The sequence below is a fragment of the Lepisma saccharinum genome, chromosome 7, assembly GCF_977018435.1.
Source record: "Lepisma saccharinum chromosome 7, izLepSacc3.1, whole genome shotgun sequence".
Taxonomy (NCBI): Eukaryota; Metazoa; Arthropoda; class Insecta; order Zygentoma; family Lepismatidae; genus Lepisma; species Lepisma saccharinum.
Window position 1 is genome coordinate 15,447,929 of NC_139235.1, and position 25,849 is coordinate 15,473,777.

General features: G+C 40.6%; 1 protein-coding gene across 1 annotated transcript in view; it reads left to right on the forward strand.

The window, feature by feature from the left end:
- The window catches only part of LOC145990146 (ribitol-5-phosphate transferase FKTN-like), a 36,554-nt gene extending 11,736 nt beyond the window's left edge, over positions 1–24,818 (forward strand). Inside the window, exons 4-6 of the mRNA XM_083125813.1 lie at positions 18,495–18,757; positions 21,916–22,174; positions 24,551–24,818. Coding sequence (XP_082981939.1) covers positions 18,495–18,757; positions 21,916–22,174; positions 24,551–24,767 — 739 coding nt within the window. The 3' untranslated portion in view covers positions 24,768–24,818. The remainder of the gene's footprint in view (positions 1–18,494; positions 18,758–21,915; positions 22,175–24,550) is intronic.
- The last annotated feature ends 1,031 nt before the right edge of the window (positions 24,819–25,849 follow it).

Genomic DNA, 25,849 nt, shown 5'->3' on the forward strand with positions numbered 1-25,849 from the left:
ACTGATCGACGAGAAGAGGACGACGGCCTGCTGAGAGATCGCGACAGTACGAGGCGGCAACAAGCGAGAAGTCCACAAGCAGTCCGGATTAAGCCAACCGAAGAATCTGCAAGAATCAAACAAGTCGCCGAATTGCCTGCCGTCTCTTATCGTCATCTTCGATCTCTCCAGCGGACACCTGTCACCGTCGCCGACGCCAGAAGCCGAGGGCCACACCAACAGCAAGGGGTGAGTAGCGTTCAACAACACAGGCTCCCAACAATCCTTCATCAGCCTCCTTAAGGGTAGAGGTGGTTAGCCAAGTCAAACTTAAGACCTATTGTATTTATCTGAGCTACGTCCCGGCGTGACTCGATCCCGTACCTTACCCGACGTCACGCTACATGGTGGAGATAGCCGGCTCCACTCCGTGGAATTGCATAAAATTCTAATTTTTTTTTACGTCACTCAAAACCCCATAATTTAAAATCCCCGCCGCACACAGCAGCAACCCTAGAAGTTCTTCTTTTTCGATAATACACTTCGTATTATAAACTTCCCACTCGTAAATTTTCTCTTCCGCTCACTATCTTTCATTCCTTGTGAATAAGTGCATAAAAATTCCCCCTCCCTAAATTCGCATGAACGAATCCCAAATTATTCTTCACGAAGAGCTAGACCGTTCTCTTGACCAGATTCTCTCCTTAGCCTCCGCTATTAATTCCCCCGCTCCTTCCCCCCGAATAACCAGATCCAAGGCTCAACATCCCGATTATCCACAGTTTCTAGGTGGTCTAGAAACACCCAAACGAAAAAAGAAACACCCAGAACCCCAAACCAGTACACCTAAAACTAACACCCCTACCACCATCAATCCTACCACTATCAATTCATCCCCGTCAAGAATGTCCGTAAATATACCCCATGGCTTATACCCCGCCCCCTTCACAGGAAAAAACCCTCAAGAAGTTGAGCAGTTTTTTGAAAAGTTCGAAAGCATTGCGGGCGCTTTGGCGTGGGAGGAAAATAAAAAACGCGAAATGTTGCCATTGTTCCTCGCAGACATAGCGCTCACATTTTTTAACGATCTCAAGAAGCAGCCAAACTTCAACACCCTCACCTTTCCGCAAATCAAAAAAGAATTAATTTCATTATTTAAAGGCGGTCACTTAGTCAGCATGCCCATCCAAATTTTATTAGAGACAAAGCAGGAAATTAACCAGCCCATTCATGATTATGTTATTCGTAAGAAAAATCTCGTCCTTCAATTCTTCCCGCAAGCGACGAACCCTCAAATCCTTTCCTATGTTGTGTCGGGACTTCGATCTAAACACATCGCTGCGATAGGAGACAAAGAGTTCACCGACACAAGTTCTCTCATTGCACATCTGCAAAATCAAGAAAGGCAAGACATGCTGATTCAAGCTAGACGCAATGAGGAACAAAGTGAAGCGATGAAACTGATAGATGCCGCCAAGTACATGCATTCCATTTACGCAACAGCCTCCCCTCAGTTTACCAGCTGTACGCAACCTCAGGTCAGCAACACCCATCCTTTCCCCACACCTCAGCCTGCTTCGTCATTTGTGACGTATTCCCCCCCTACCCCCCTCCCGCAGATCTCTCAAGCTCCATACAACTTCCTTCCGCAGCAATCTTATCAAACACCACCAGCTCTCCCGACCAACTCGTGGCAGGTCCAACCCACGCACACAGCCTCTCCTTCCCTCCCCTCAAGTCAAACTCCAAACACGCAGTCTGCTAGTTCTCCCAGCGCGGCCGTTTCCCAGTCTTGCAACGCAATTTTGCCATCTGGCGGTTCAACAGCGAACCAATTAGATTCAGTCACGAACCAATTGCAAACCTTAACATTAGAAAATAAAGTTGAAGCGTTGTGTCACACTGTCCAGAACCTGGCTGATCAAATACAATCAAATAACAGTAATCAATTTCAGACCCGGCCTACTTTTTACGGCCAGGGGAATGGTAATCGCAGAGGTTCTACTCGCGGTATGAGACGTAATTTCAGATCTCGAGGTGGAAATAACAATTCAGCCGGGGGGCGACAAAATTCACAGTTTTCACAATGCCAGATCTGTTTCCGGTCAAATCACTCTACCAGGGACTGTTTTTATAATCCAAACAATGAAAACAAGGGCGATTTAAACTGAAAAACCGTGTGAATCGATGGGACGGATCCACACGCAAGACAAAATTTGACACAGTTCCTATCCTTGAAAAAAACAACCTATTCTTCATTCAAGCTCATGTAAATAATCACCCCCTAGAAATTATGATTGACAACGCAAGCCAAATTAGTATTTGTCCTCAGCATTTAATTCCACCCAATGCAAAGAAAATTCAAATGCACAGCATTATTAAAGGCGTCACTGGCAACAGACTTCCTATCTCAGAAATTGTAATACTCCCCCTTCACATAGGAAGATATAGGTACTCCCACCCTTTTAGAGTTGTGCAATCCAAAGAATTACCTCCTCTCCTTGGCAATGACTTCTTGAAGACACAAAATTGTGACATTTCACTTAGTACTAACCTGTTAACTCTTAGACGCTTAGGCCATATTCCGAACTATAACCTTCCCACAAAATCACACACCTACACCATCCCTGATGTAATTTTTTCTAAACTACACCCTACTAGCACCCAACACAGTTTAGTAACAATCCCAGAAAATGTAACCCTAAAACCTAGAACCCGAACATATGTTCCAGTTTCCATCACTCCCCCCCTCCCCCACAATATCCTACTCACACCCTCTCAGGAAACACTCCTTACATACAATATCCTCATACCCCATGCCCTACTTAACACTTCTTCCCCTCTGTTACTAATTCATAACCCCTCAGAGAAACCAGTCACTCTCAAATCCAACACCCCACTTGGCCAAGCAACCCCCTGTGACATAATAGTAGACATGACAGATGCATCCAACACTGATATGACTACCACCACATACGCATGCACGGAAGACAATACAGACAACACAAGACTGAAGGAAAGTCAGCAAAAATTTGACCCATCTTGCATCAGTATTAACCCTGACTTATCAGAGGCAGACAAACAAAAAATCATACAGTTAGTATTTGATTATGCTGATGTTTTAGCTTGGAAAGGCGATAAACTCACCACAACCCCAATTTATGAGTACGACATTGACATTGGCGACAATCAACCTCCATATATGAGACAATACCCCATTCCTTTGAATCTTCGAGAGCAAATGAAAATTGAGCTTAACAAGCTCTTACAAGATGGCATCATTCGCAGGTCAGAAGGTAGTCCATTCCGACACCCAGTTCTCTTAGTGCGCAAGCGAGACAATTCGTTCCGCGTGGTGTCTGACCTTCGGGCACTGAATAAAATTATTCAGCCCTCTTCTCTCCCCACACCTAACATTGATAACATTTTAGCAGACATGGCAGGCAAGAAATATTACACAACCCTTGACCTTAAATCGGCATTTTTTCAGGTAAAATTAACAGAAAGGTCGAAGAAAATGACCTCTTTTGCAATTAGTAATTGTGGAAATTACGAGTATGAAGTACTGCCAATGGGATTGAAGACAAGTAGTCAGGTCATGAACAATGTAATGTCTATGGCTCTATCTGGCATAGATAGTTCCGAGATATCTGCATATACGGATGACATAATTTGCTACACAAACTCAGTTGACGCAATGCTACAAGTTTTACATAAAGTCTTTGCTAAATTACGTGCAGCCAATTTGAAACTAGGGCCAAATAAATGTAAATTTTGCTTTGAGGAAATTCCAGTCTTAGGCCATCTTGTGTCGCAAAAGGGATTTAAAATTTCTGATCACATCCTGCGTGCAATCAAAGAATTCCCTCCACCTAAATCTAAGAAGAATTTGAAATCTTTCCTAGGCATATGCAATTTCATCAGACGCTATGTACAAGGGTTTGCGGAACCCGCAGAATGTTTGTTCAAATTACTCAAAAAGAAAGTAAACTTTCATTGGCATGAAGAGCATCAGAAAAGCTTTGAGGCATTAAAAGACAAAATTATTTCCGCACCCATTCTTAGACCTTATGACCCAAAGCAAACTTCATGCGTATACATCGACGCGTCCTACCAGGGTATGGGAGGTTGTCTTATGCAGAGGGATACTGATGGAGTACTACATCCGATAGCCTTCTGCAGCAGACACCTTACAGACACTGAGAAAAAAGCAGACGTCTTTTCTCTTGAAATTGCAGCTGCCTTTTATGTCCTAAAATCATTCAAATTCTTCTTAATCAACACACCTTTTATAGTTTTCACAGATAACCATGCATTGTCTTACCTTAGAACAACAAAACAGTTGTCCGGGGTCCTTGCTCGAAGATCACTCTTCTTCCAAGAGTTCAACTTCCAAATCCACCATATCCCATCGTCACAGAATGGTATTGCTGATGCATTATCGAGGAATCCTGTAGACCCAGCCCCTTCCTTGCCCAACAACACAGCACAAGACACTTCCCTTGACACAGACGAGGAGGACATACTAAATCAAGTCTTCATGTTACAATCCGATGACTTTGACATAGGTACGGCACAAAGAGAGGACCCATACTTACAAGCATTAATCAAAATTCATGAAAACCACCCAGATGCTGATCACAAATTAGAGAAAACAGCCTACTCATTTGTTCTTGACAACGGAATCCTTTATAGGAACACTAAATTTTCACCAGGCTATAGAAGACAGTTATGTATTCCCCAAAAACTAAGAAAAGAAGTGTTTCAATTAATTCACTGTAACAAAATGATGGCCGCACATCAAGGTGCTGCTAAAACATACTCCCATCTCTCTTTACGCTACTATTGGCCTAATCTAAAGAAATATGTGTACGCTGCAGTACGCAAATGCAATGAATGTCAAGTAGCAAAAAGAGCTCACGGAGCCGTACAACATACACTGCAAACGAGCCCACCCGCTAGTCATCCCTTTAGCCAAATACATATTGACGTGTGTGGACCACTGACTTCAACCTCTGACACAGGACACAAATATTTTCTATCCGTTGTTGACAATTGTACCAGATTTGCCATAACTACAACCCTCCCCAACCATGATGCCAACTCAATAGCTAACGCCCTTGTCTCGCATGTTTTTCTCATTTTTGGTCTTCCAGAGACGATTATGCTTGACAGGAGCTCCCCAAACTGTAGCAAATTAATACAGGAATTATCCAAAATTACTGGTGTCACATTAAAATTTGTTGATACCGCTGCCCACTTCAGAAATGGTGTAGTCGAATCATCTTTTCACTACTTGAAATCCATCATGAAAACTTATGTGGTACAAAAACAAGGTAAATGGCATGAACTTTTGGCTAGCGCGACCCATGCCCACAATGTAAGTACACACCTTGGCATGAACAACTCCCCCTATTTTTTGCTATTTGGACAACACCCTAGATTAATTGCAGATGCTGTTCTCCCTACTAATCCCAACACCACTATCCACTCTAATGAACAGAGATTAGAACAACTCCAGGCCGCTCGAGAACTAGCACACAAACATTTAGCAAAGCGATTTGAGCAGCAAAAACAATGTGCCGACAAAAAGACACAACAAACAACCTACTCCCCTGGACAATTAGTGTATATTTTGGACACTACCCCTCATCCCCACGTACCCAAGGCATTTTCCTCCTCCTACAAATTTCACGGGAAAATAATTTCACAAAACGACGCCAATTCCTATTTGGTGGAATACACCGATGGTCGTGGCAAACTGAAAACCGATGCTATCACGATTCACCGTTTGAAACCAAGACACCTTGACTCGGACGAGTCTGTCACTTAAATATTCAATTTTTCCATTTTTCACCGTTGCACAGTCCATTCACACCTTATAAATAATCTTTTCGCACCCACATGTCAATATAATACTTGTATTTTCGCAATTTTTGCTTTCGCAACGTGATTTTTTCACCAAGCCGCACACAAGAACGAGCACATGTAAAAACGGAAGTTCCGCCATTTTGATTCACGTAGTACCCTCTTCTTCCTGTTCCCTCCTCCTCAATACTGTACACATAAAAGAGTCGGAAATTAACTTTAAAAGCAAGTTCGAAGACTAAAATAAACTTTTAATATTCCACAAAGTATTAATAATAAAGAAGTAGAAAGTAAAAACGGCCAATCAGGAACGTAGTCTCTCAACTGACTACTGGTTGAGTACGTGAATTTTCCACTCGCTAGCGACAACGCGATTTTTTTTTCTGTCTGCAGCAAGCAGATTGTACAAAAAAAAAAAAAAAAACTCGCACAAGTATATGCGCATGCGCGATCTACCCGTAGACGAATCTCGCACAGCTGACGATTTAGTAATCGCCTCGGCTCGAGCAAATACATCGCGGAGCGCAAAACAAACAAATGGTAATAAAATACAAACAAATAAAAATGCAGAAGTTTATATTATAAACTATTCAGTCTCGAGAATCTCTTGCATTACAATTTGTTAATCCTTCTCTTTTATAATTTTTCATTAGTGATCTTTTACCTTTTTATTCGAGTAGCTTACTCGGAAAACAATTTTTTTTCCATCACAAATCTCATGCTTAATACATGATATTTTTTTTTTTATGCAAACTCAGTTTTAAAATTGTATCTTTGTCCCTTTCAGGGTTCACTACCGACAATGGCAGTAATGTTACTACTTTCCTTTTTTTCCCTCATTTTTTCGGTCACCACGGCGACTGAACATGTAAAAATTATCTCGGGAATTTATCTGAAAGAACTACCAGGCACCATTCCTTATCATTATACCATCCCCATCTACTATAATGTGAAATTACAAATGCCTAAACCCCAACACTTCCCATCAACACTACATAATGCCATGTGCAATAAAGGTGAAGAAGATTCCAACCAATGTAAACTTGCGGTCCAACTCCAAAATTTTCATTCACACCTTTTTTCACACCTTTCCCTCTTCACACGACCCACCCCCAACACTTCCGTAGTTAGACAAAAGCGTGCACTCCTTGGCTTTATCAGTAGCATTGCTAACTATTGTTGTGATTTTGCCACTACTAAGCAACTAGAACCCCTATTCCAAAATGCTCATGAAGTAAAACAAACGATATCTAACATTAAATTACAACTGCAAGCTAATCATATTTTCTATCAAAATTTAACTGGTGAAATTCACTCTTTCCAACATCAGATTGAGGATGTTTTTACTGAATATGCTAACCACTCTGATAGTCTGGCTCGAAATCAGGAAGCATTGATTAATAAACTCAAAAATTTAACAATCAAAGATGTGCATCAAGCACAGGCATATCTCATCGAATTTATGACCCTAACCTTGCAGCTTAGCCAATTTTTCACCCTTTTTGAATATGAGAATACCATTAGCAATTGTAAACACCATTTTCTCTCTGAACATGTTGTATCTAAAACAACACTGCACCGAGACTTGAAAAAGATTCAAAAAAATATTCTTCCTACTGGATTTGATATAGCGATTCCTCTCACACTTATTGACATGTATTATCAGATACCACTGTCCCAATGCAGAATTTCTGCTGATGCTGTCAGTATTGAGTTGAAAGTGCCTATCACTTCCACTCAGAAGAAATATAAACTTTATTTAGCAATCCCTGTCCCCTTTTCATATCAAAATTTAACGTGCGTAGTGTCGCATAATCCATCGTATATCGCCATCGATGATACTCATAATGTTGTCACCATTAGTGGTACAGACCTTGAAAATTGTCAGGTCCATACACAGAAATTGTGCCTTCTGCCTTCTCACACAGGAAGACACGATGGGCTCAATTTCTGTTTTTCCAAATTGATTCAAGCAACAACCGTGGCTGATACGATGAATGGGTGTACCTACGCATGTCACGAATCCCACCTCACTGATGTGGTCAAATTAGATTTAAATGTTTATGCAATAATTAATCCTCCTCCTACCATCACCTTTTTTTACGCTAATGGCTCCACTTTACATTACAATCTTACCACCTTTCACGAACCCGGTGCAGTATTGTTACACGTGGCTTGCCGTACAGATGTACTTATCACCCCCGATATCAAAATTCATGCTATCTTTCCTTGTGGTTTCGATCATTCAACAATCCACCGAACAATTCATATCCTTCCTGCTGCCTGGACCAACAATCCCAATTTTCTACTCGACACCCATTACAAAATTTCCCCCCTTGTGAATGCAACGGCTCTTTATCATAAACAATGGACATTTCATATCCCTCACCTTAACCTCTCCCAATATAAAGTTCTTGACATCCCTCCCATAACTCCCCTTTACAGACATGCAGATTTTCCCATCATTATAATTTTTGTCTGGCTCACATGTCTCACTCTAGGTGTCATATACCAATTTAAACTTCTCCACATTCCCCTTTTCTTATGTTTTACTTCTAAGGCTCGTGCACTTACCCCTCATGACCTTGTAAAATCTCCTGCACATACAACCTCCTATCTCTTCTTAATTTTCATAGCTCTCCTGCTTCTTTGTATTTGCATTACTTACATGTACTTACGTCTAAAACGTCACACTTCTTGCTGTTCATGTTGTCACCGGCGAACCCCATCTCCTCCTAAGACATGTTCCGTCCCTATTATTAGTCCTCCTATTTCCTTAGCTACTATATCTCAACGTCCCGCACATTCCCCACCACCCCCTCCCACTCTTCGTCAACTTACAACTCCCACTCGCTTAGCTCCTCCTCTTCCCACACGTATCACCTTCGATGATGGCTACTGTCTACCCACCTCTGTCATTTCACTTATGTCACCTTCGCCTCCAACCTTTACTCTTCCGCACTTAGGCGAACACCTTTTATTATAACTTCCCCTTCCCTACGCTTGTCGGCTCCCCCTTGCACAACGTCACCATCTGGCCATACTACACTCACGGCATTTCTCAAGCATCTCTTCGGCAGTTCCGCATAGAGCCAGTCACCCAGCAGTCGGTCAGCGAGGAATCATCATGGCGCAGCAGTCATCCTGGAGCAGCTGTACAAGCAGCCAGCCAGCAGCCATCTATTGCAGACACCATGCAGCCAGCCAACCAGCGGCCATCTATTGCAGACACCATGCAGTCAGCCAACCAGCGGCCATCTATTGCAGACATCATGCAGCCAGCCAGCCAGCAGATATCTTATTTCAGCTCATCATGCAGCCCGCCAGTCGGCCAGTGGACATCATGCAGACACCATGCAGCCAGCCAACCAGCTGACATCTTATTGAAGACATCATGCGGCTCCTCATGCAGACATCATGCAGCCAGCAGGCATCCTATTGCAGCCAGCCAGACACCATGCAGACATCATGTAGCCAGCCAGCCAGGAGACCTCCTATTGCAGCAGACATCATGATGCAGACATCATACAGCCAGGCCGCCTGCACATATTCTATTGCAGACATCCTGATGCAGACATCATGTAGCCAGCCAGCCAGGAGACCTCCTATTGCAGCAGACATCATGATGCAGACATCATGCAGCCAGCCAGCCAGGAGCCTTCCTATTGCAGCAGACATCATGCAGCCGGCCAGCCAGCAGATATCTTATTGCAGCACACCATGCAGACATCATGCAGCCGGCCAGCCAGCAGATATCTTATTGCAGCACACCATGCAGACATCATGCAGCCAGCCAGACATCATGCCGCCATCCTGCAGCAAGCACATAAACATGTAGCCAGCAGACCACAGGCAGCCTGCAGCTCAGCATACCACCAGCGGTCAGCATTCCAGCTGGACATGCAGCCAGACCCGTGCAGTACCAGCTATACCGACAGCTCCAACTTTTTTTTTTTATTTTTATTTTTTACACATTATTATATACAGGGTTTTTATTTTTCTTTACTCAATGTACTTTCAAGTATTATTTCAAAATATACTCTCCATACCCATCTCTGCTCTGCTTCGTAACCACTCACAGTGGATACATCTTGGCCAGGGGAATGATGAAGGAATTGGGAGCATAAAAGTCGAAACATTAATTTGCCTCAAACATCGCTCAGAAGCTCGCAAGTTGAACGCTCATTCACCCCACATTCCACCGGATGCAGAGCCGAGCAACTAGAATTTTCCACTCGGCTCTGCACAGTCAGCAAGGCAACGGCCCTCGCCAGCGGTGAGTGCACCTCCACTGTAAATTTCCATCTGCATCCAGGGATACCCCAGGTGCACAGTGGAGGTGCAAAGTCCACCAACCTATGACTCAAATCCAATGTATAAAACCGCTGGAGACAGTAAATCAATCTCTCACTTCGCTCCAATATCACCACCAAACTCATCGACGAGAAGAGGACGACGGCCTGCTGAGAGATCGCGACAATACGAGGCGGCAACAAGCGAGAAGTCCATAGCAGTCCGGATTAAGCCAACCGAAGAATCTGCAAGAATAAAACAAGTCGCCGAATTGCCTGCCGTCTCTTGTCGTCATCTTCGATCTCTCCAGCGGACACCTGTCACCATCGCCGACGCCAGAAGCCGAGGGCCAGACCAACAGCAAGGGGTGAGTAGCGTTCAACAACACAGGCTCCCAACAATCCTTCATCAGCCTCCTTAAGGGTAGAGGTGGTTAGCCAAGTCAAACTTAAGCCCTATTGTATTTATCTGAGCTACGTCCCAGCGTGACTCGATCCCGTACCTTACCCGACGTCACGCTACATGGTGGAATCGAAATGTCCATTGTTTATGATAAAGAGCCGTTGCATTCACAAGGGGGGAAATTTTATAATGGGTGTCGAGTAGAAAATTGGGATTGTTAGTCCAGGCAGCAGGAAGTATATGAATTGTTCGGTGGATTGTTGAATGATCGAAACCACAAGGAAAGATAGCATGAATTTTGATATCGGGGGTGATAAGTACATCTGTACGGCAAGCCACGTGTAACAATACTGCACCGGGTTCGTGAAAAGTGGTAAGATTGTAATGTAAAGTGGAGCCATTAGCGTAAAAAAAGGTGATGGTAGGAGGAGGATTAATTATTGCATAAACATTTAAATCTAATTTGACCACATCAGTGAGGTGGGATTCGTGACATGCGTAGGTACACCCATTCATCGTATCAGCCACGGTTGTTGCTTGAATCAATTTGGAAAAACAGAAATTGAGCCCATCGTGTCTTCCTGTGTGAGAAGGCAGAAGGCACAATTTCTGTGTATGGACCTGACAATTTTCAAGGTCTGTACCACTAATGGTGACAACATTATGAGTATCATCGATGGCGATATACGATGGATTATGCGACACTACGCATGTTAAATTTTGATATGAAAAGGGGACAGGGATTGCTAAATAAAGTTTATATTTCTTCTGAGTGGAAGTGATAGGCACTTTCAACTCAATATTGACAGCATCAGCAGAAATTCTGCATTGGGACAGTGGTATCTGATAATACATGTCAATAAGTGTGAGAGGAATCGCTATATCAAATCCAGTAGGAAGAATATTTTTTTGAATCTTTTTCAAGTCTCGGTGCAGTGTTGTTTTAGATACAACATGTTCAGAGAGAAAATGATGTTTACAATTGCTAATGGTATTCTCATATTCAAAAAGGGTGAAAAATTGGCTAAGCTGCAAGGTTAGGGTCATAAATTCGATGAGATATGCCTGTGCTTGATGCGCATCTTTGATTGTTAAATTTTTGAGTTTATTAATCAAGCTCCACACCCAGGTAGTCTGGCAATAAGACTGTTGCCTTATAACCAAGTGTACCCGTGTTCGATCCCTGGTGGGGGTACATTTCATTAAGTGCCTCGAATTCCACTATAAAATACTGCAATTTGTGCAAAAGTCAGCACGATTGGGCAAGTTAATGCTCTTTGGAGTCTTAGTATGCCTACATTCCCCAAGCGTGCTGATTTTTGCACCGTATTGCAGTATTTAGTTGGTTGGATTTATATTAACCTCATTTCTGAGGTTAGAAAATAATTTGTGCACTGTCATAGTAGCCCATTTCGATTCCACCATGTGAAAGCAGAAGAGCTACATGTGAAGAGAATATTAAAATTATGATTTATTAATTTCTAAATTAAAGTAAGGCTTTACTAATTGTTAATTGGATTTGGCCGTTTCAATTCAGAAAGTTCCGAATTTATGAACTATGGAAAGCTGAAACGTTCAAAATTGCCTTTAACGAACTTTATAAGCTTTGTGTTATTCATTAACAGTTAAATGCAGTGGAGGCGATTGGGTTACAAAACTTTGGGTGGGGGGGGGGGGCAAGAACAATTTACTTTCTCTTCGTACATACGGTTTAGCATAATGCGGGGACAAAAACGGCAAAAAGTGTGTGTGTTGGGGGGGGGGGGCATCTGCACCCCCGTGCAAACCTAATCGCCGCCACTGCACTATTCGAGAATCAAAAAGTTGTTTCATCCCTTAAAAATAATATCCAGGACTATTTTGTTAAATAACTGTTACATTTGAGGGAATAAATACAGCACTCAACCTCCAGTTACCAATCCCATTACGAAGGTAACCCATGATTTGCTGGAAAGTAGAAAAATGTTCTTTCACATTTAACTAGTGGCGGAGATTATGGGGGTTTCGATCTCAGGTTCAGATTGAAAACAACTACACACACATATATATATATACATATACACACAACTACACACACACACACACACACACACATATATATATATATATATATATATATATATATATATATATATACACAATATATACTGAGCTTGAGCCTTGAAATCTCTTGGCTACAGTTAAACATGGAGGTGGTGGCGTTATTGTCTGGGGCTGTATGTCAGCCTCAGGTGTTGGAGAACTCGTCTTTATTGAGGGAACTATGGATATATTTGCCTATTTGGATAAAAAAGGTAAAGTGTTCCCCTGTGCATACCACCACGCCATGAAGGCGTATAGGGGGTGTGGGGGTAACGCCCCACACTTTCTTGATCCGTTCGTGAGTGGGGGGATGTGATCAGCATCACGCCCCTGACCGCCTTTACACCCCAGGGTTTCCCCCAGGTACCCATGTTATTCGAAGCTGGGTGGGCGCCGGGGCCGCTTCCACCGTTAGAAAAGTTCCCGGATTTGAACCGGCCGGGGATCGAACCCGGTACCTTTAGCATGGTAGTCAGATGCGTTACCGACTGAGCCACCGCGCCACCATATCCAATATCCATTTGGATATTCTGATGAATAATTTGCAGCAGAGTATCAATCATTTGGGTCTTGGGAATGATTTTTACTTCCAGCAGGAGAACGACCCTAAACATACAGCTGAGATTGTCAACCTTTGGTTGTTATATAATACTCCCCACACACTCAAAACACCACCTCAGTCCCCCGACCTTAACCCCATTGAACGTCTTTGGAGCCATTTGGAAACAGACTCCGAAAACATGACATAACAAGCAAGAATAGACTGAAAGAGGTCATTTTGCATGAGTGGCACAATATTACATCTGAAATAACCACGCCTCTTGTTCATTCCATGCAAAGAGACTGACAGCTGTTCTCCATAACAGAGGAATGCATACTAAATTCTGACGACATGGTATTTGTTTCTTTCTTTTCTTCAAAGTGAACTTTTATGTTGGTGTATGAATACTTTTGTCCAGCCAAAGAAGCGGGTATTGAGAATGTATTGTATTTTATTTTTCTACAAGCAGCATCTGATATTTATTTTTGTTGTCAATATACTGTTTGGTGCATACATGGTACAGCATTAACAGTTTTGACTTCCTTATTGTTTTCCTAGCTGCTGCAATTCGTCCTTTCAGTTCCACTGTATGATAACTTTTGTCCATCACTGTATATTAAGAGCCCGGTCTCTGGCACCGTGAGCGATCAACAAGCTAATTATTCTCGTGTGACCCACGAAGGGTTAATCGGAACTGAACCTATAGTTTAAAGAATCCATGCCACTGTGCAACTTTCCTCCACCGGGGATCGAACCTCGGACCCCTTGAATCAAATACAACAGCAGTACTGATACACAGTGAAGGCGCTTCGTCGTGCGACACCCGGGGAAAATGTCTGGAGAGGAAGGGGGCAAGGCAATATTGCAAGGGGGCAGTTGTATTACTTGCACACGGTGTGTACCAGTGCATGTACCAAAAGAAATTACTACGGTCTCCTGCGTCTAATAAACAAGGAATAACAATAGTCGGTGGTCTTTTCATCTTTCGCACGGAGGAGCCTTCCTTTCCCTTTCCCCCGACCACAAACGCTGCCGGCGAGAAGTCATAAATGGTTACCAGAAACTAAACAATCACGTTCACTGCGCAACCTCATTGTTTGTAATTTTATCAATAATAATAATAATAATAATAATAACGTCTTTATTGAGAGGGCGTGTCTCGGCCTCGCGGACCGTTCTTACAACAATGACCATTATACATTGGTAGCACGGTAGCACTATAAGTTTGAAACTTGAGTTCGCTCATTACACATTGTTCGTTTCACTGAAACACTTTATAATTTAGGGTAGCCAATCTCAAAATATTCGGGATTAGATCTGAATTCATTAGTGTGGAAAACTTTGTAAAAAACTGATTTTCCCGTCGATGTTTTTGGTGTCGATGTTTTTGCCGTCGATGTTTTTGATGTCGATGTTTTGCCGTCGATGTCTTTGGTGTCGATGTTTTTACCGTCGATGTTTTTGATGTCGATGTCTTTGGTGTCGATGTTTTTGCCGTCGATGTTTTTGCCGTCGATGTTTTTGCCGTCGATGTTTTTGCCGTCGATGTTTTTGCCGTCGATGTTTTTGCCGTCGATACTTTTTCCGTCGATGTTTTTGGTGTCGATGTTTTTACCGTCGATGTTTTTGGTGTCGATGTTTTTACCGTCGATGTTTTTGCCGTCGATGTTTTTGATGTCGATGTTTTTGCCGTCGATGTTTTTGGCGTCGATGTTTTACCGTCGATGTTTTTGGTGTCGATGTTTTTGCCGTCGATGTTTTTGCCGTCGATGTTTTTGCCGTCGATGTTTTTGCCGTCGATGTTTTTGGTGTCGATGTTTTTACCGTCGATGTTTTTGCAGTCGATGTTTTTGGTGTCGATGTTTTTGATGTCGATGTTTTTGCCGTCGATGTTTTTGCCGTCGATGTTTTTGCCGTCGATGTTTTTGATGTGGATGTTTTGTGCTGTCGATGTTTTGTGCTGTCGATGTTTTGTACCGTCGATGTTTTGTACCGTCGATGTTTTGTTGGCGATGATTTGACGCTACACCGAAAGTCTTGCACGATTTAGTAGTCGTCAGCATCTGAAAATACAATTTTGTTTGACATACATCAGATTGTAATTTTTTTTAATGTAGTGATTCATTTTAATTTAAAACTACAGATTAAAGCGATAATAGTGGCCAGGAAGGGAACTTCAAAGCAGGCTTCACTCCAAGTATTATAAGTTTGCTGGAGGAATAATAAAGTTTACCAGAATTAATTACACTAGGAAACAGCCATTTTGTATCCTGTTAGCGAATTTGTGTTCTTAACTAATTTCGGCATGCTGATTTTGGATTTGCCAATCGTTTTTCTCCATCACGTACCATTTTCGAGATACGCGTGTCGTCATATATGGTATAAGATGGGTAATTTATACGTCACTGAATTCCACTTTTCTTGTAATCTGGCAACACTGCAAACTGTTTGTGTGCCAAATTATCATGTATACCTCCAGTCGTTTCTTATGTGTTGGTATGTGAGATTCATTGTAATGCTGTTTGCTACAAAAAAAGGATATTACTATATATCGTAATAAATAAAAATGCATTGTACAGCGTTGGATTTGTGCAGTGACACAGTGGGCTCTGCTGTGATAAACTATGTTGACTGAAAAAAAAACCTTAGCTATATATATCATCCTAACACATTGTTACATTTCTGACCAATGCACTCCAAAATTGCAATGTGAAAACATCACAGATTGTGTAAAGATAGTGTACCGACTGTACATTTGTTGTCGCTGGGAGATCAAGACCACCCAGGGGCCTCACATGGTACATGTGATAGTTGTGCTGTAACACTAAGAGAATGTTTAAATGGTATTCATTCACTGCCTTTTGATGTGTCTATGATATGGCTTGAACCAAGGGACCACGTGACAGATTATTATTTTTGCTGCACCGTAATACGTGGCTATTCCTCGAAGAATAAAAGCATGTGTATATACCGATGTGCCCTCCGCATTGAACTTAGTACCACACAGTGAGGGATTCCCAATTCCTCAATCACTATCCACCACAGTGGAATTGAACATTTCTCGTGACCAGGAAGGTTCTTTCAAATATAACAGATAGTGTTAGATAGAAAACGATAGGTAGGTTAGTTTTTGCACAATAGATGTCAGTGCACCTGGTACTGCACTCTGACACGACCAATGTTGCCAGTACACTTTGTAATTTAGTAATAACATAGAATTACTCCCACATCATCTAATATGCTTTCATGGCACAGTGCTATATGCATGGGGAACGTTAGTTGTTTTTTTTAAATTTTTATGCATAGAATACATAAAAATGTATCGTTCTTTTATCAATTAGATAAATACCCATTGAGACCATCAACACACATCAAAAATTATTGCAAGCTACACCATATCTGTCTTTTATCCATGTTTTTCTTTCATTCATACAACCTTTTTTTTTACACCTTACAAGCTTTTATTCCACACTGAACGTTCATGCAGAGAATTATTTTCGTGTTTAATGTTTAAAGAATATCCATTTAGATAAAGTTAATAACTAATACAAGGTTCATGTCTCTATCGTTTTTTGTCCAAAAGTTAAATATGTTCAAAGTCTCTGTTCCGTGACTTTTGGTACACCCTGTATGTGTAACGTGATACACAAATTTTGAGACTTTCTTTGAATTCCTCTCACTGAAATTAGTAAAGAACACATTATTTCATCCAGGATACAGGAAAAAAGTTTAAATTTTTTATTGCCACAGATTTCAGTTATAGTGCTTTTTCCATGGACAATATTTTCTAGTAATGGCGTACTTGCTAAAAAGACCATGTTAGGAAATTTAAATATGTAAGTTATGTTAGGAAATGCATGAAACTACAGGGAAGGATCAAAAAGAAACCTAAAAAAAATATAAAAAATGCAACAAAAATGGGAAGGAATTCTGAAAAATGACCTAAAAGCAAAAAAAAAAAAAAAAAATGACTGGAAATGTAAAATAAAAACAATGTTTCCGGGTTCTAATTGAAGGAAAACACACTACCATAAGGTTTTTGTCTTAAAGGTCGAGAAAAAAAGATGATTTCTCATCAACTTCCTAGTCCTATTTATGAGTGTTCTTTCGTCAATTTCAGCATATCATCATTCCTGATCGCTGTGATTAGCCAAAAGTATCGCTAAGTAACAAAAATACAAATGAACTTAAACTTGCATTTAATTTACTGGTAATAATGCCAATTGCAGTGTAACCTCTATTTTACATTTTTCAGGGGACCAATGTGCAAAAACTTAAAATTCGGAAAAATGTAAAATTGAGGTAAATTTTACAGCATTTTGCTATGTTGGGCTCATCAAGATTGAATGTATAATGTGTAAAAAATGTAAAATGGGTTGTACTGTATCTTGCATAACAGAATTGAATATAGTGGAAACTAAACTACATGTTTTTCGGAGGTCTTTGACTACAGAGCTTCTAGTGTGGAAAAATGTATAATCTGAAGAAAAAAATAAGAATGTTCTTTATTGGAGCTAAGAAGGTCAAATATAATGCAGAATAGTGTAAAATTGTAGTTTCCTTGTATTACATCATGTATTCTTAAACAGGAATTTCAGTTTTTACTAAGTTTCTACAATAAGTATAGGGTGGCGCATATTGTATCTACCAATATAAGTTGGCAACCCTGTCGGAATGCAGGTGCGCATGCACAGAAGTTTCCCATGCGTGCAAGTCTCACAATTAGTCTGCCATGGAACGTTGGCCATTTCAGACACAAATCGTGGCAGTAGAGGCGTTCATCCGAACGGATTGCATTCAGGAGACCCAGGAGACACTGCGACAAAGGCCCAACGAGGGTCACCATCAACCAGTGCCAGAGTGTCACAACATGATACGATGGGTCAGACAATAGAGAGCCAATGGCAGCTTGCAGAAACAGAAGTCTTCAGGTTGAAGGAGGTGGATTCTCTAGCCCCCTGATGCTTCCCAGTGCAGCATCTACTGCGTCTCTTAAATGGGACCCGTTCGGATGAACACCTCCACTGCCACGATTCGTGTCTGAACCGGCCAATGTTCCATGGCAGACTATTTGCGAGACTTGCAGCTGCCTAAGCATGGGAAACTTCTGTGCATGCTCACCTGCGTTCCGATAGGGTTGCCAACTTATATTGGTAGATACAATATGCACCACCCTGTACATCTCCTGTGAGCCCCTTAAATGTTTCACAAGCCTTAAATTTATCTGGAAATTTAACTATTTTGTTACTTTCATACACTTCATAATTCTAGCCTGGGGCTCTTCTTAATGAAATGGTGCTAAACTTATACATTCTATTGTCTGTTTTAGGTTTTCTACAACCACTGTTACAATGGATGGTCTCAGTGTTTTAGTGCCAAAGGATTTAGACAATTTTCTGAAGGAAACTCGTGCTTCAAGATTCATTGAATGCAGCATAAGAAGGGCCAAGGTGTTCTACAAACTTTATGGAAAGGATACGAGTGTGGAGGCTCTTAGATTCAATCACAAAGCTTGGAAAATCCTTTCGAAAGCAAAAGCTCTACTTGATAAGTTACAAGTCCCATTTTGGATAAGTAGTGGAACTTGCCTAGGTAAGAGAGAGAAATTCTCTTAATGTTAGTGACAATGGTTCTTTATTAGAACACAATCAGGGTTGGAAGTGATTGAAGACTAATAGGGAGGAGAAGGAAGATCTTAATTTTTACACACACACACACACACACACACAAACACATGCACACAAATACATATACATATATCAATAAATATTTTAAGAACATATACGAGGGTTACAGCAAAAGTCATGGCAATAATTTTTTCCCGTGATGCGGGTCAGGCAAGAAATTTTAAAATATACAGTGGAGACCCCATCACATGCAATGTATTGCGATGCCACTAGATGGCCGGGGCTGCCAAGGCATTGCACAGAGGGAAGTGGGAAGTCAGTGCATGTTTAACAATCATGCAGGATGAATGTGACTTGGCGTGAACAGCGTTCTTATGTGAATAGCAGTTCTCCGTGGAAAGAATGCGAGAGAATGTCACACTGAGCTATGTGGGAGCTTTAGAAAATTATGCTCTACCATACCGAACTGTTGCGAGGTGGCCAGCAGCATTTGGGCATGGAAGAGAAGCAACTCCTGACATGCAACGTTCTGGATGACCTGTGACTGCACATATTTTGCCTTTTTCTCTATCCTAATACAGATCTTTATGTTGTTCAAAATTCATACATTAAACATTAGCATATATCATGACTAGGGCCCGGGACTTTATGTCCTATAAAACTGTAAAATATGTATGTAATTATGTCATATAAATCAGAAAATATGTCATGAAACATTACAAATATGTCAGAAAAATTCAGAAATAATCCCAGTAAATTCAAATATATGCACAACAGTACTCTCAAATTTCTCCCATACCCTATAGAATTCGTATGTAGAGTAGGGGCTGTAATGTACCGAATGTTATTTCTACTTTTGACTGATTTTTGTGAAAAGCGAAAAAGCCAAAGAAATGAGAACGAAACTTCTTCACTTCCCGTGCAACAATAAGAGAGAACATTTTTCCTCAATAATGATTGCATGGCTATCAATTGTCGGCGGGATAAAAAAAAGTGGTGTATTATTGTTCTGTACTAAGAAAAGACTGCATCTTTCTTCCTACGTAATTTCCAGGTCCTGCCATCGACAATATGAACTATCTGTTGTGCTAAAGCTACAAATAAAAAATTATGAAATAACCGATTATGTGTGAGAGAATTACAAAATTATACAGAAATATGTCTTATTACAACAAAATTGAAGAAATATGTTGTATAAATGCAAAATTGGTGAAGTATGTCACAATATGCTTTGTCAAGTTTGTCTATTTCGGCTGATTTTCATCTGATATGTAAAGATCTCACCCCAATATTAGATCCGAAGCCAAATGAAAAATATGTTATAACATGAAGTCCCAGGCCCTAATCATGACCCTCCAGTTGTATACTTTACAATTTCTTGCCTGACCTGCATTATCATGAAAAAAAAAAAATAGTTGCCATGACTTTTGCTGTAACCCTCGTATTATTACGAGGAATTGATTTGTTAATTTTATATTTTTGTCAGATATTTATAAAGTAGCAAAGTAATTTCTTACCAACTAGTTAAAAATGTCATTAAATTACAAAATAGTTGTAATTGTTTTATTAAGCATATATTGTTATGGCTGTAGATCTGTTAATGTTCTCTTGAAAGAGAGGAAGAGAAAGCATGTGTGTGTTTGATATGGTTCTTAGTAAAGTATATTTGAAGTCAAAACTAATTGCTTATTTTTGTTATTGTAACAACCCCTCCCTCCCTGGATTTTTTTGGTGGTGAATTTAAGGACAATATTGTTGTGAGAAATCCCCGTCACCCCCAGGATTTCACACCCAGGATGCAATGTTAATTGAACATTATCCTTTGTGTAGTGCATGTATTATTTTTACCTGTTCTAACACTTTGTTACGAGAGAGCTCTTCTTTCATTTTCAGGTGAACAGTTTCTTTTTGCCAATCATGTGGATCAAACTTATGACAGACTTGGCAATTTTATTACAAATCTGGTCTGCTAACCCACTACAGGGGCCACTGTGGAGGTGCTCGACATACCATGCACATTTCCATGTCCTTCATTGAAGAGTTGCACCCACTCCTATACCATTGAATCACTCCTTGCATGTTCTCCATACACCTCATGAAGTTAACGATTAATTTCAGATTGTTTCATGTTCTTTGCATTCAAGGAAAGGATTACAGATGGCATTTCACATGTAGCAGGCTTCTTGATTTTTGTCACTCTGTAGTAAATAAAAAGACTTTTCAATTCAATTCAATTAATCTTCAGAGGATGGCTGGTTTCAAACCAAACCACCCAGGTTTCAAACCAAACCACCCAAATTATGTCCATCGGTATTCAAATTAAACCACCACCACTTGGCATCAATGAAAGTTCATTTCTTGAACACTACAGATGATAATTCAGTTCTGTATATTTTGTTAGTTTATATGCATGTGAAAGTATGACATACTGGAGTGAAAAAGCAATATATTTATTATTACTATCTTTAACAAACTGTCGTCGCTTTGTAATCAAGCAGTCTGGGTTCAAAACCAGCACATTGCTCAATGGTTTGGATTCCACTTTAAACTGTAGGTCCAGTCCCGATTAGCCTATCTGTGCATAAAGTAAACTTAAAAAAACAGCTATTCAATTCAATTATTTCTAACGAACACAATTTGAATATGTCGATGTATCCCCCACCCTAAATTATACTATGTAATCAGTTGTTATGTGGGGGTGAAAAAGGTAAAGTGCTCCTCTGTGCATAGCACCACGCCATGAAGGCATATAGGGGGTGTGGGGTTAACGCCCCACACTTTCTTGATCCGGTCATGAGTGGGGGTGATGTGATCAGCATCACGCCCCTGACTGCCTTTACCCCCCAGGGTACCCAGGTACCCATCTTATTTGACACTGGGTGGGCACCAGGGCCGCTTACCAAACCTATTGAATTAACGATTGCAAGCTGAACACACTACCTCTACTATGGCGAAAAATCAGAATGTGGTGTTGTACATCCACACTCCATGTGTGCACTCATGGTACTGTGCAATTGTACAGAAGTAGCTTTGCCTTTAACTTTTACCTTAATAAGAGAGAAATATCACATGTGTGACATTTCATATGTGATCATATTGTGGTCTTTCATATTCTTGTTTCAGGTTACTTTCGTCAGTGCGACATCATACCGTATGCCAAGGATGTTGACATAGGAATTTTCATTAAAGACTATAATAAAAATATAGTATCAGAATTTACAAATCATGGCTTCAAATTAACACATTGGTTTGGAAAATTAAATGATAGCCTGGAATTGTCATTTATGGACAATGATATCAAATTGGATATATTTTTCTTCTATGAAGAAGGTGATATTATGTGGAATGGAGGGACGCAAGCAAGAACAGGAAGGAAATTCAAGTTAGTATGCAGTTCTCTCTCTATTTTTTATTGTTTTGTTTCCCACCATACTTCTGCTTTAGTAGCATGGACACAGTTTATAAAAATCATGAGTTTTATTTTAAATAATCATTTTGATAATTTTTTTATTTAAATATTTTATTTAGGTTTATATCAGTTTTTGATTTTTAAAAAATGCATGAAATTGCTTGTATGTTTTTTGGCACAGTTCATATTTCAGTCATTTTTCTTCCAGTAAAACTAAAACATTTTGGATGTAATTGTAACTTTAAAATATTTTTACAGTCTTTGTAACTTAATTTGGGCATTTTTTTAATGCAAAATATTATCAGCTGCCATGTTTATAGAGCTTAATGTTAATGACACTATTTACAGTTTAACATGATTAATATTTTTTATTATTATTATACTCCAAATAGTTGCTCATTAGTATTTTTTTATTATTCTACTCCAAATTGTTGCAATTTTTACCTTACAGTTTATATACGAGGCGCATCCAGAAAGTAAGTTTCCCTATTTTTTCCCCCTGAAAGTAAACATAATGAGCCATGTAAATTGCGCACGCGCAGCAGAGCTAAGACGTATCAATCATATGCCAGGCGGACAGATCCCGCACGGCGCCAGTAGCGAGGCAGCAGTGGTCCGAAGTGGAAGCTCGTATTCCTTCTCCCGCCGCATGCGAGGTTCGGTCGGTGATAAAGTCCCTGAATGCACAAAGCATTGCGCCAATTGACATTCATCGTCAGCTCTGTGAGGTCTATGGGCCAAACATTATGAGTAAGCAGATGGTGCGTCGCTGGTGTCGGCAGTTTTCGGAAGGTCGTCAAAGTGTCCATGATGAAGAGCGCAGTGGGCGTCCGTCCCTCATCACTGATGATCTGGTTCAGCTGGTGCGGCAGCGCATCGTAGAGAACCGTCGCTTCACGATTACGGAGTTGAGTAGCCTTTTTCCGCAGATATCGCGATCCATGTTGCATGAGATTGTCACGCAGCGCCTGCTGTTCAAAAAATTGTGTGCTAGGTGGGTGCCGAAAAACCTGACACCCGAACACAAAATGAAACGTTCAGGAGCAGCACTGACATTCCTGCAACGGTACCATGATGACAGCGATGATTTCCTCGACAGGATCGTCACGGGCAATGAGACGTGGATTTCGCACTTCACCCCGGAAACCAAGCAGCAGTCAATGCATTGGCGGCATAGTGGATCTCCGGTCAAGAAGAAATTCAAACAGACGCTGTCGGTACAGAAAGTGATGTGCACCGTGTTTTGGGACAGGAAGGGCATTTTGCTCATTGACTTCCTCCCCAGAGGTGAAACGGTGAACGCTGACCATTACTGTGAAACACTAAGGAAATTGCGATGTGCCATTCAAAACAAGAGGCGTGGCATGCTAACTGCAGGTGTTGTGCTTCTCCATGACAATGCTCGTCCACATACGGCACGGCGCACAGCAGCTGTTTTGACGGAATTTGGCTGGGAGTTGTTTGATCATCCACCTTACAGTCCTGATCTGGCTCCCAGCGATTTTCACGTTTTCTTGCACCTCAAGAAATTCCTGTCCTCCGGTGAGCATTTTGGCAACGATGAAGAGCTGAAGACGTCTGTCACACGCTGGTTCCATTCACAGGCGGCAGAGTTCTACGACAGTGGGATCCAAAAGTTGATACCACGATACGACAAGTGTCTGAATTCTGGTGGTTGCTATGTTGAAAAATAGCTGAACCTTTGCTGTACCTGTTGCCAATAAATTGTTTCCTTAAACTGTGTTGGTTTTTTTTTTAAAAAAATAGGGAAACTTACTTTCTGGATGCGCCTCGTATTATGTTGTATTTTGTTTCCATGCTTTTCCTTTGAAAATGTTAGAGCCTAATAAATGCCATTGATAGATTATAAGATTAATGTACTTTCACCAAAAGTGGTTCTTATATGTACATTAATCTATGAATTATTTCTTTATATTTAAAGTGATTTAAAGCACTTTAGAAATAGCACAATTTAAATTTTGATTGTGGGCATGAAAAAAGCACGAGAAAAAGAGGCCACTTCATCAAAATAATAAATATTGAAATTAGAAAGCTGTTAGATTGAGTGACCTATTACTGCTAGAGTGGATACTTCTCAGTGCACGGTACTGGTAAGTCATATGTCAGATGTGAATTCACGACATGCCTCCTTCAATTCAAAAACTGTCTTTGAGGCAGACTGTTTAAACTAATGGGTCCTTGGTTCAATTCCGGAGTATGGTGTGCTTGTTCATTTATCTATTTTGAGCAGCTTCGTCACAAGCTCGAGAGGTAGACATGTGGTGTAAAAAAAAAGTATCAGATCAGTGCTAGTAAAAATTGTACATTAAGCTATCATTATTTTCACAGGTACGTTTTCCCAAAATTCACTCTGTGCTGGACAGAATTCCTGGAGTTGAAAGTTCGCATTCCCTGTGAAACGCAAGAATACATCGAAGCAAATTACGGAGTTGACTGGTTCACTCCAGTGAAGGATTGGGACTGGAAGAGAAGCCCACCGAATGTGAGGGAGAATGGCATTTGGCCAGTAGACGAGTGGCCACAAGTTATACAGGTTAATATCTGATGCAGTATACATTGTGGATCTGTAAGTGATAGTAGATAGGGCTGAACTGATGCCACTTTGAATGAAAACCAATACCATTGTTGTAGATCCTATTCTCGATTCTCAATAATGCCAATACTGAAATTTTTAAGCTGACATCCATTGTGGAGCGGTTAGCACATCATGCTACAATGACAGGGATCCCATGTTCAAATCCCATTCTCGGCATGGGTGTTTATTGTGTGTGTCTCTTCATCAATTTCATTATATCACTCATCTTCGCAAAGTGGTAGAAAAGCGAAGTAAAATAATCCAAATAAATCAACTGGTAAAGCATAAATTACACCACATGCCATCACATCACTAAGTAACGGAAGTCTAATTTGGGCCGTACTTAATGTAAATACATGCCAAAACTGGATTGGTTTGATTTGCTGTTTTAAGTCCACTTTATGCACAGTAAGGCTAATCGGGACTGGACCTACAGTTTAAAGTGGGATCCGAACCACTTGTGCCTCCACCGCATATCGAACCCGGGACCCCTTGATTCCAAGGCAATGACGCTACCACTGCGCCATGGGCCAAAACTGGACTTCAGTTACTTAGTCAATCATATGAAAGGTTGAAAATTCAAATTAGTGCAAATTAAAAGTTGTTCAAAATGTTGTATTTTACATAAATTATATGCATCGATTTACTTGTTTAAATTCAAATCATTCAAAGAACTACATCATCATATTAAAATTATTTTCATTATATTATCACACAGAATTTTCATATACTTGAGAAAAATGAACGTAAATTTAAATTTTTCCACAATTTCCAGTATAATTAGACTCTACTAAAGTGTTGCATGGCATTTTTATGGACACCCCGAAATATCCAAACTCCTTAAAGTATTGTCTGGTATCTGTGAATAAATTCCAATCGAGAATGATACTGCTGTATCAGCTGTCGGTTCAATCCTAGTAAATAGCTAGAAAATACTGTATTTCTTTGTTGTAAAAAGAAGGTATTGTATGTAGAGAAGAGTCAGTATTTTGAATAACGTAACACTAACCACCTCAGCAGCTGAGTATAGCCACTGAAGGCTATGGGTTCCC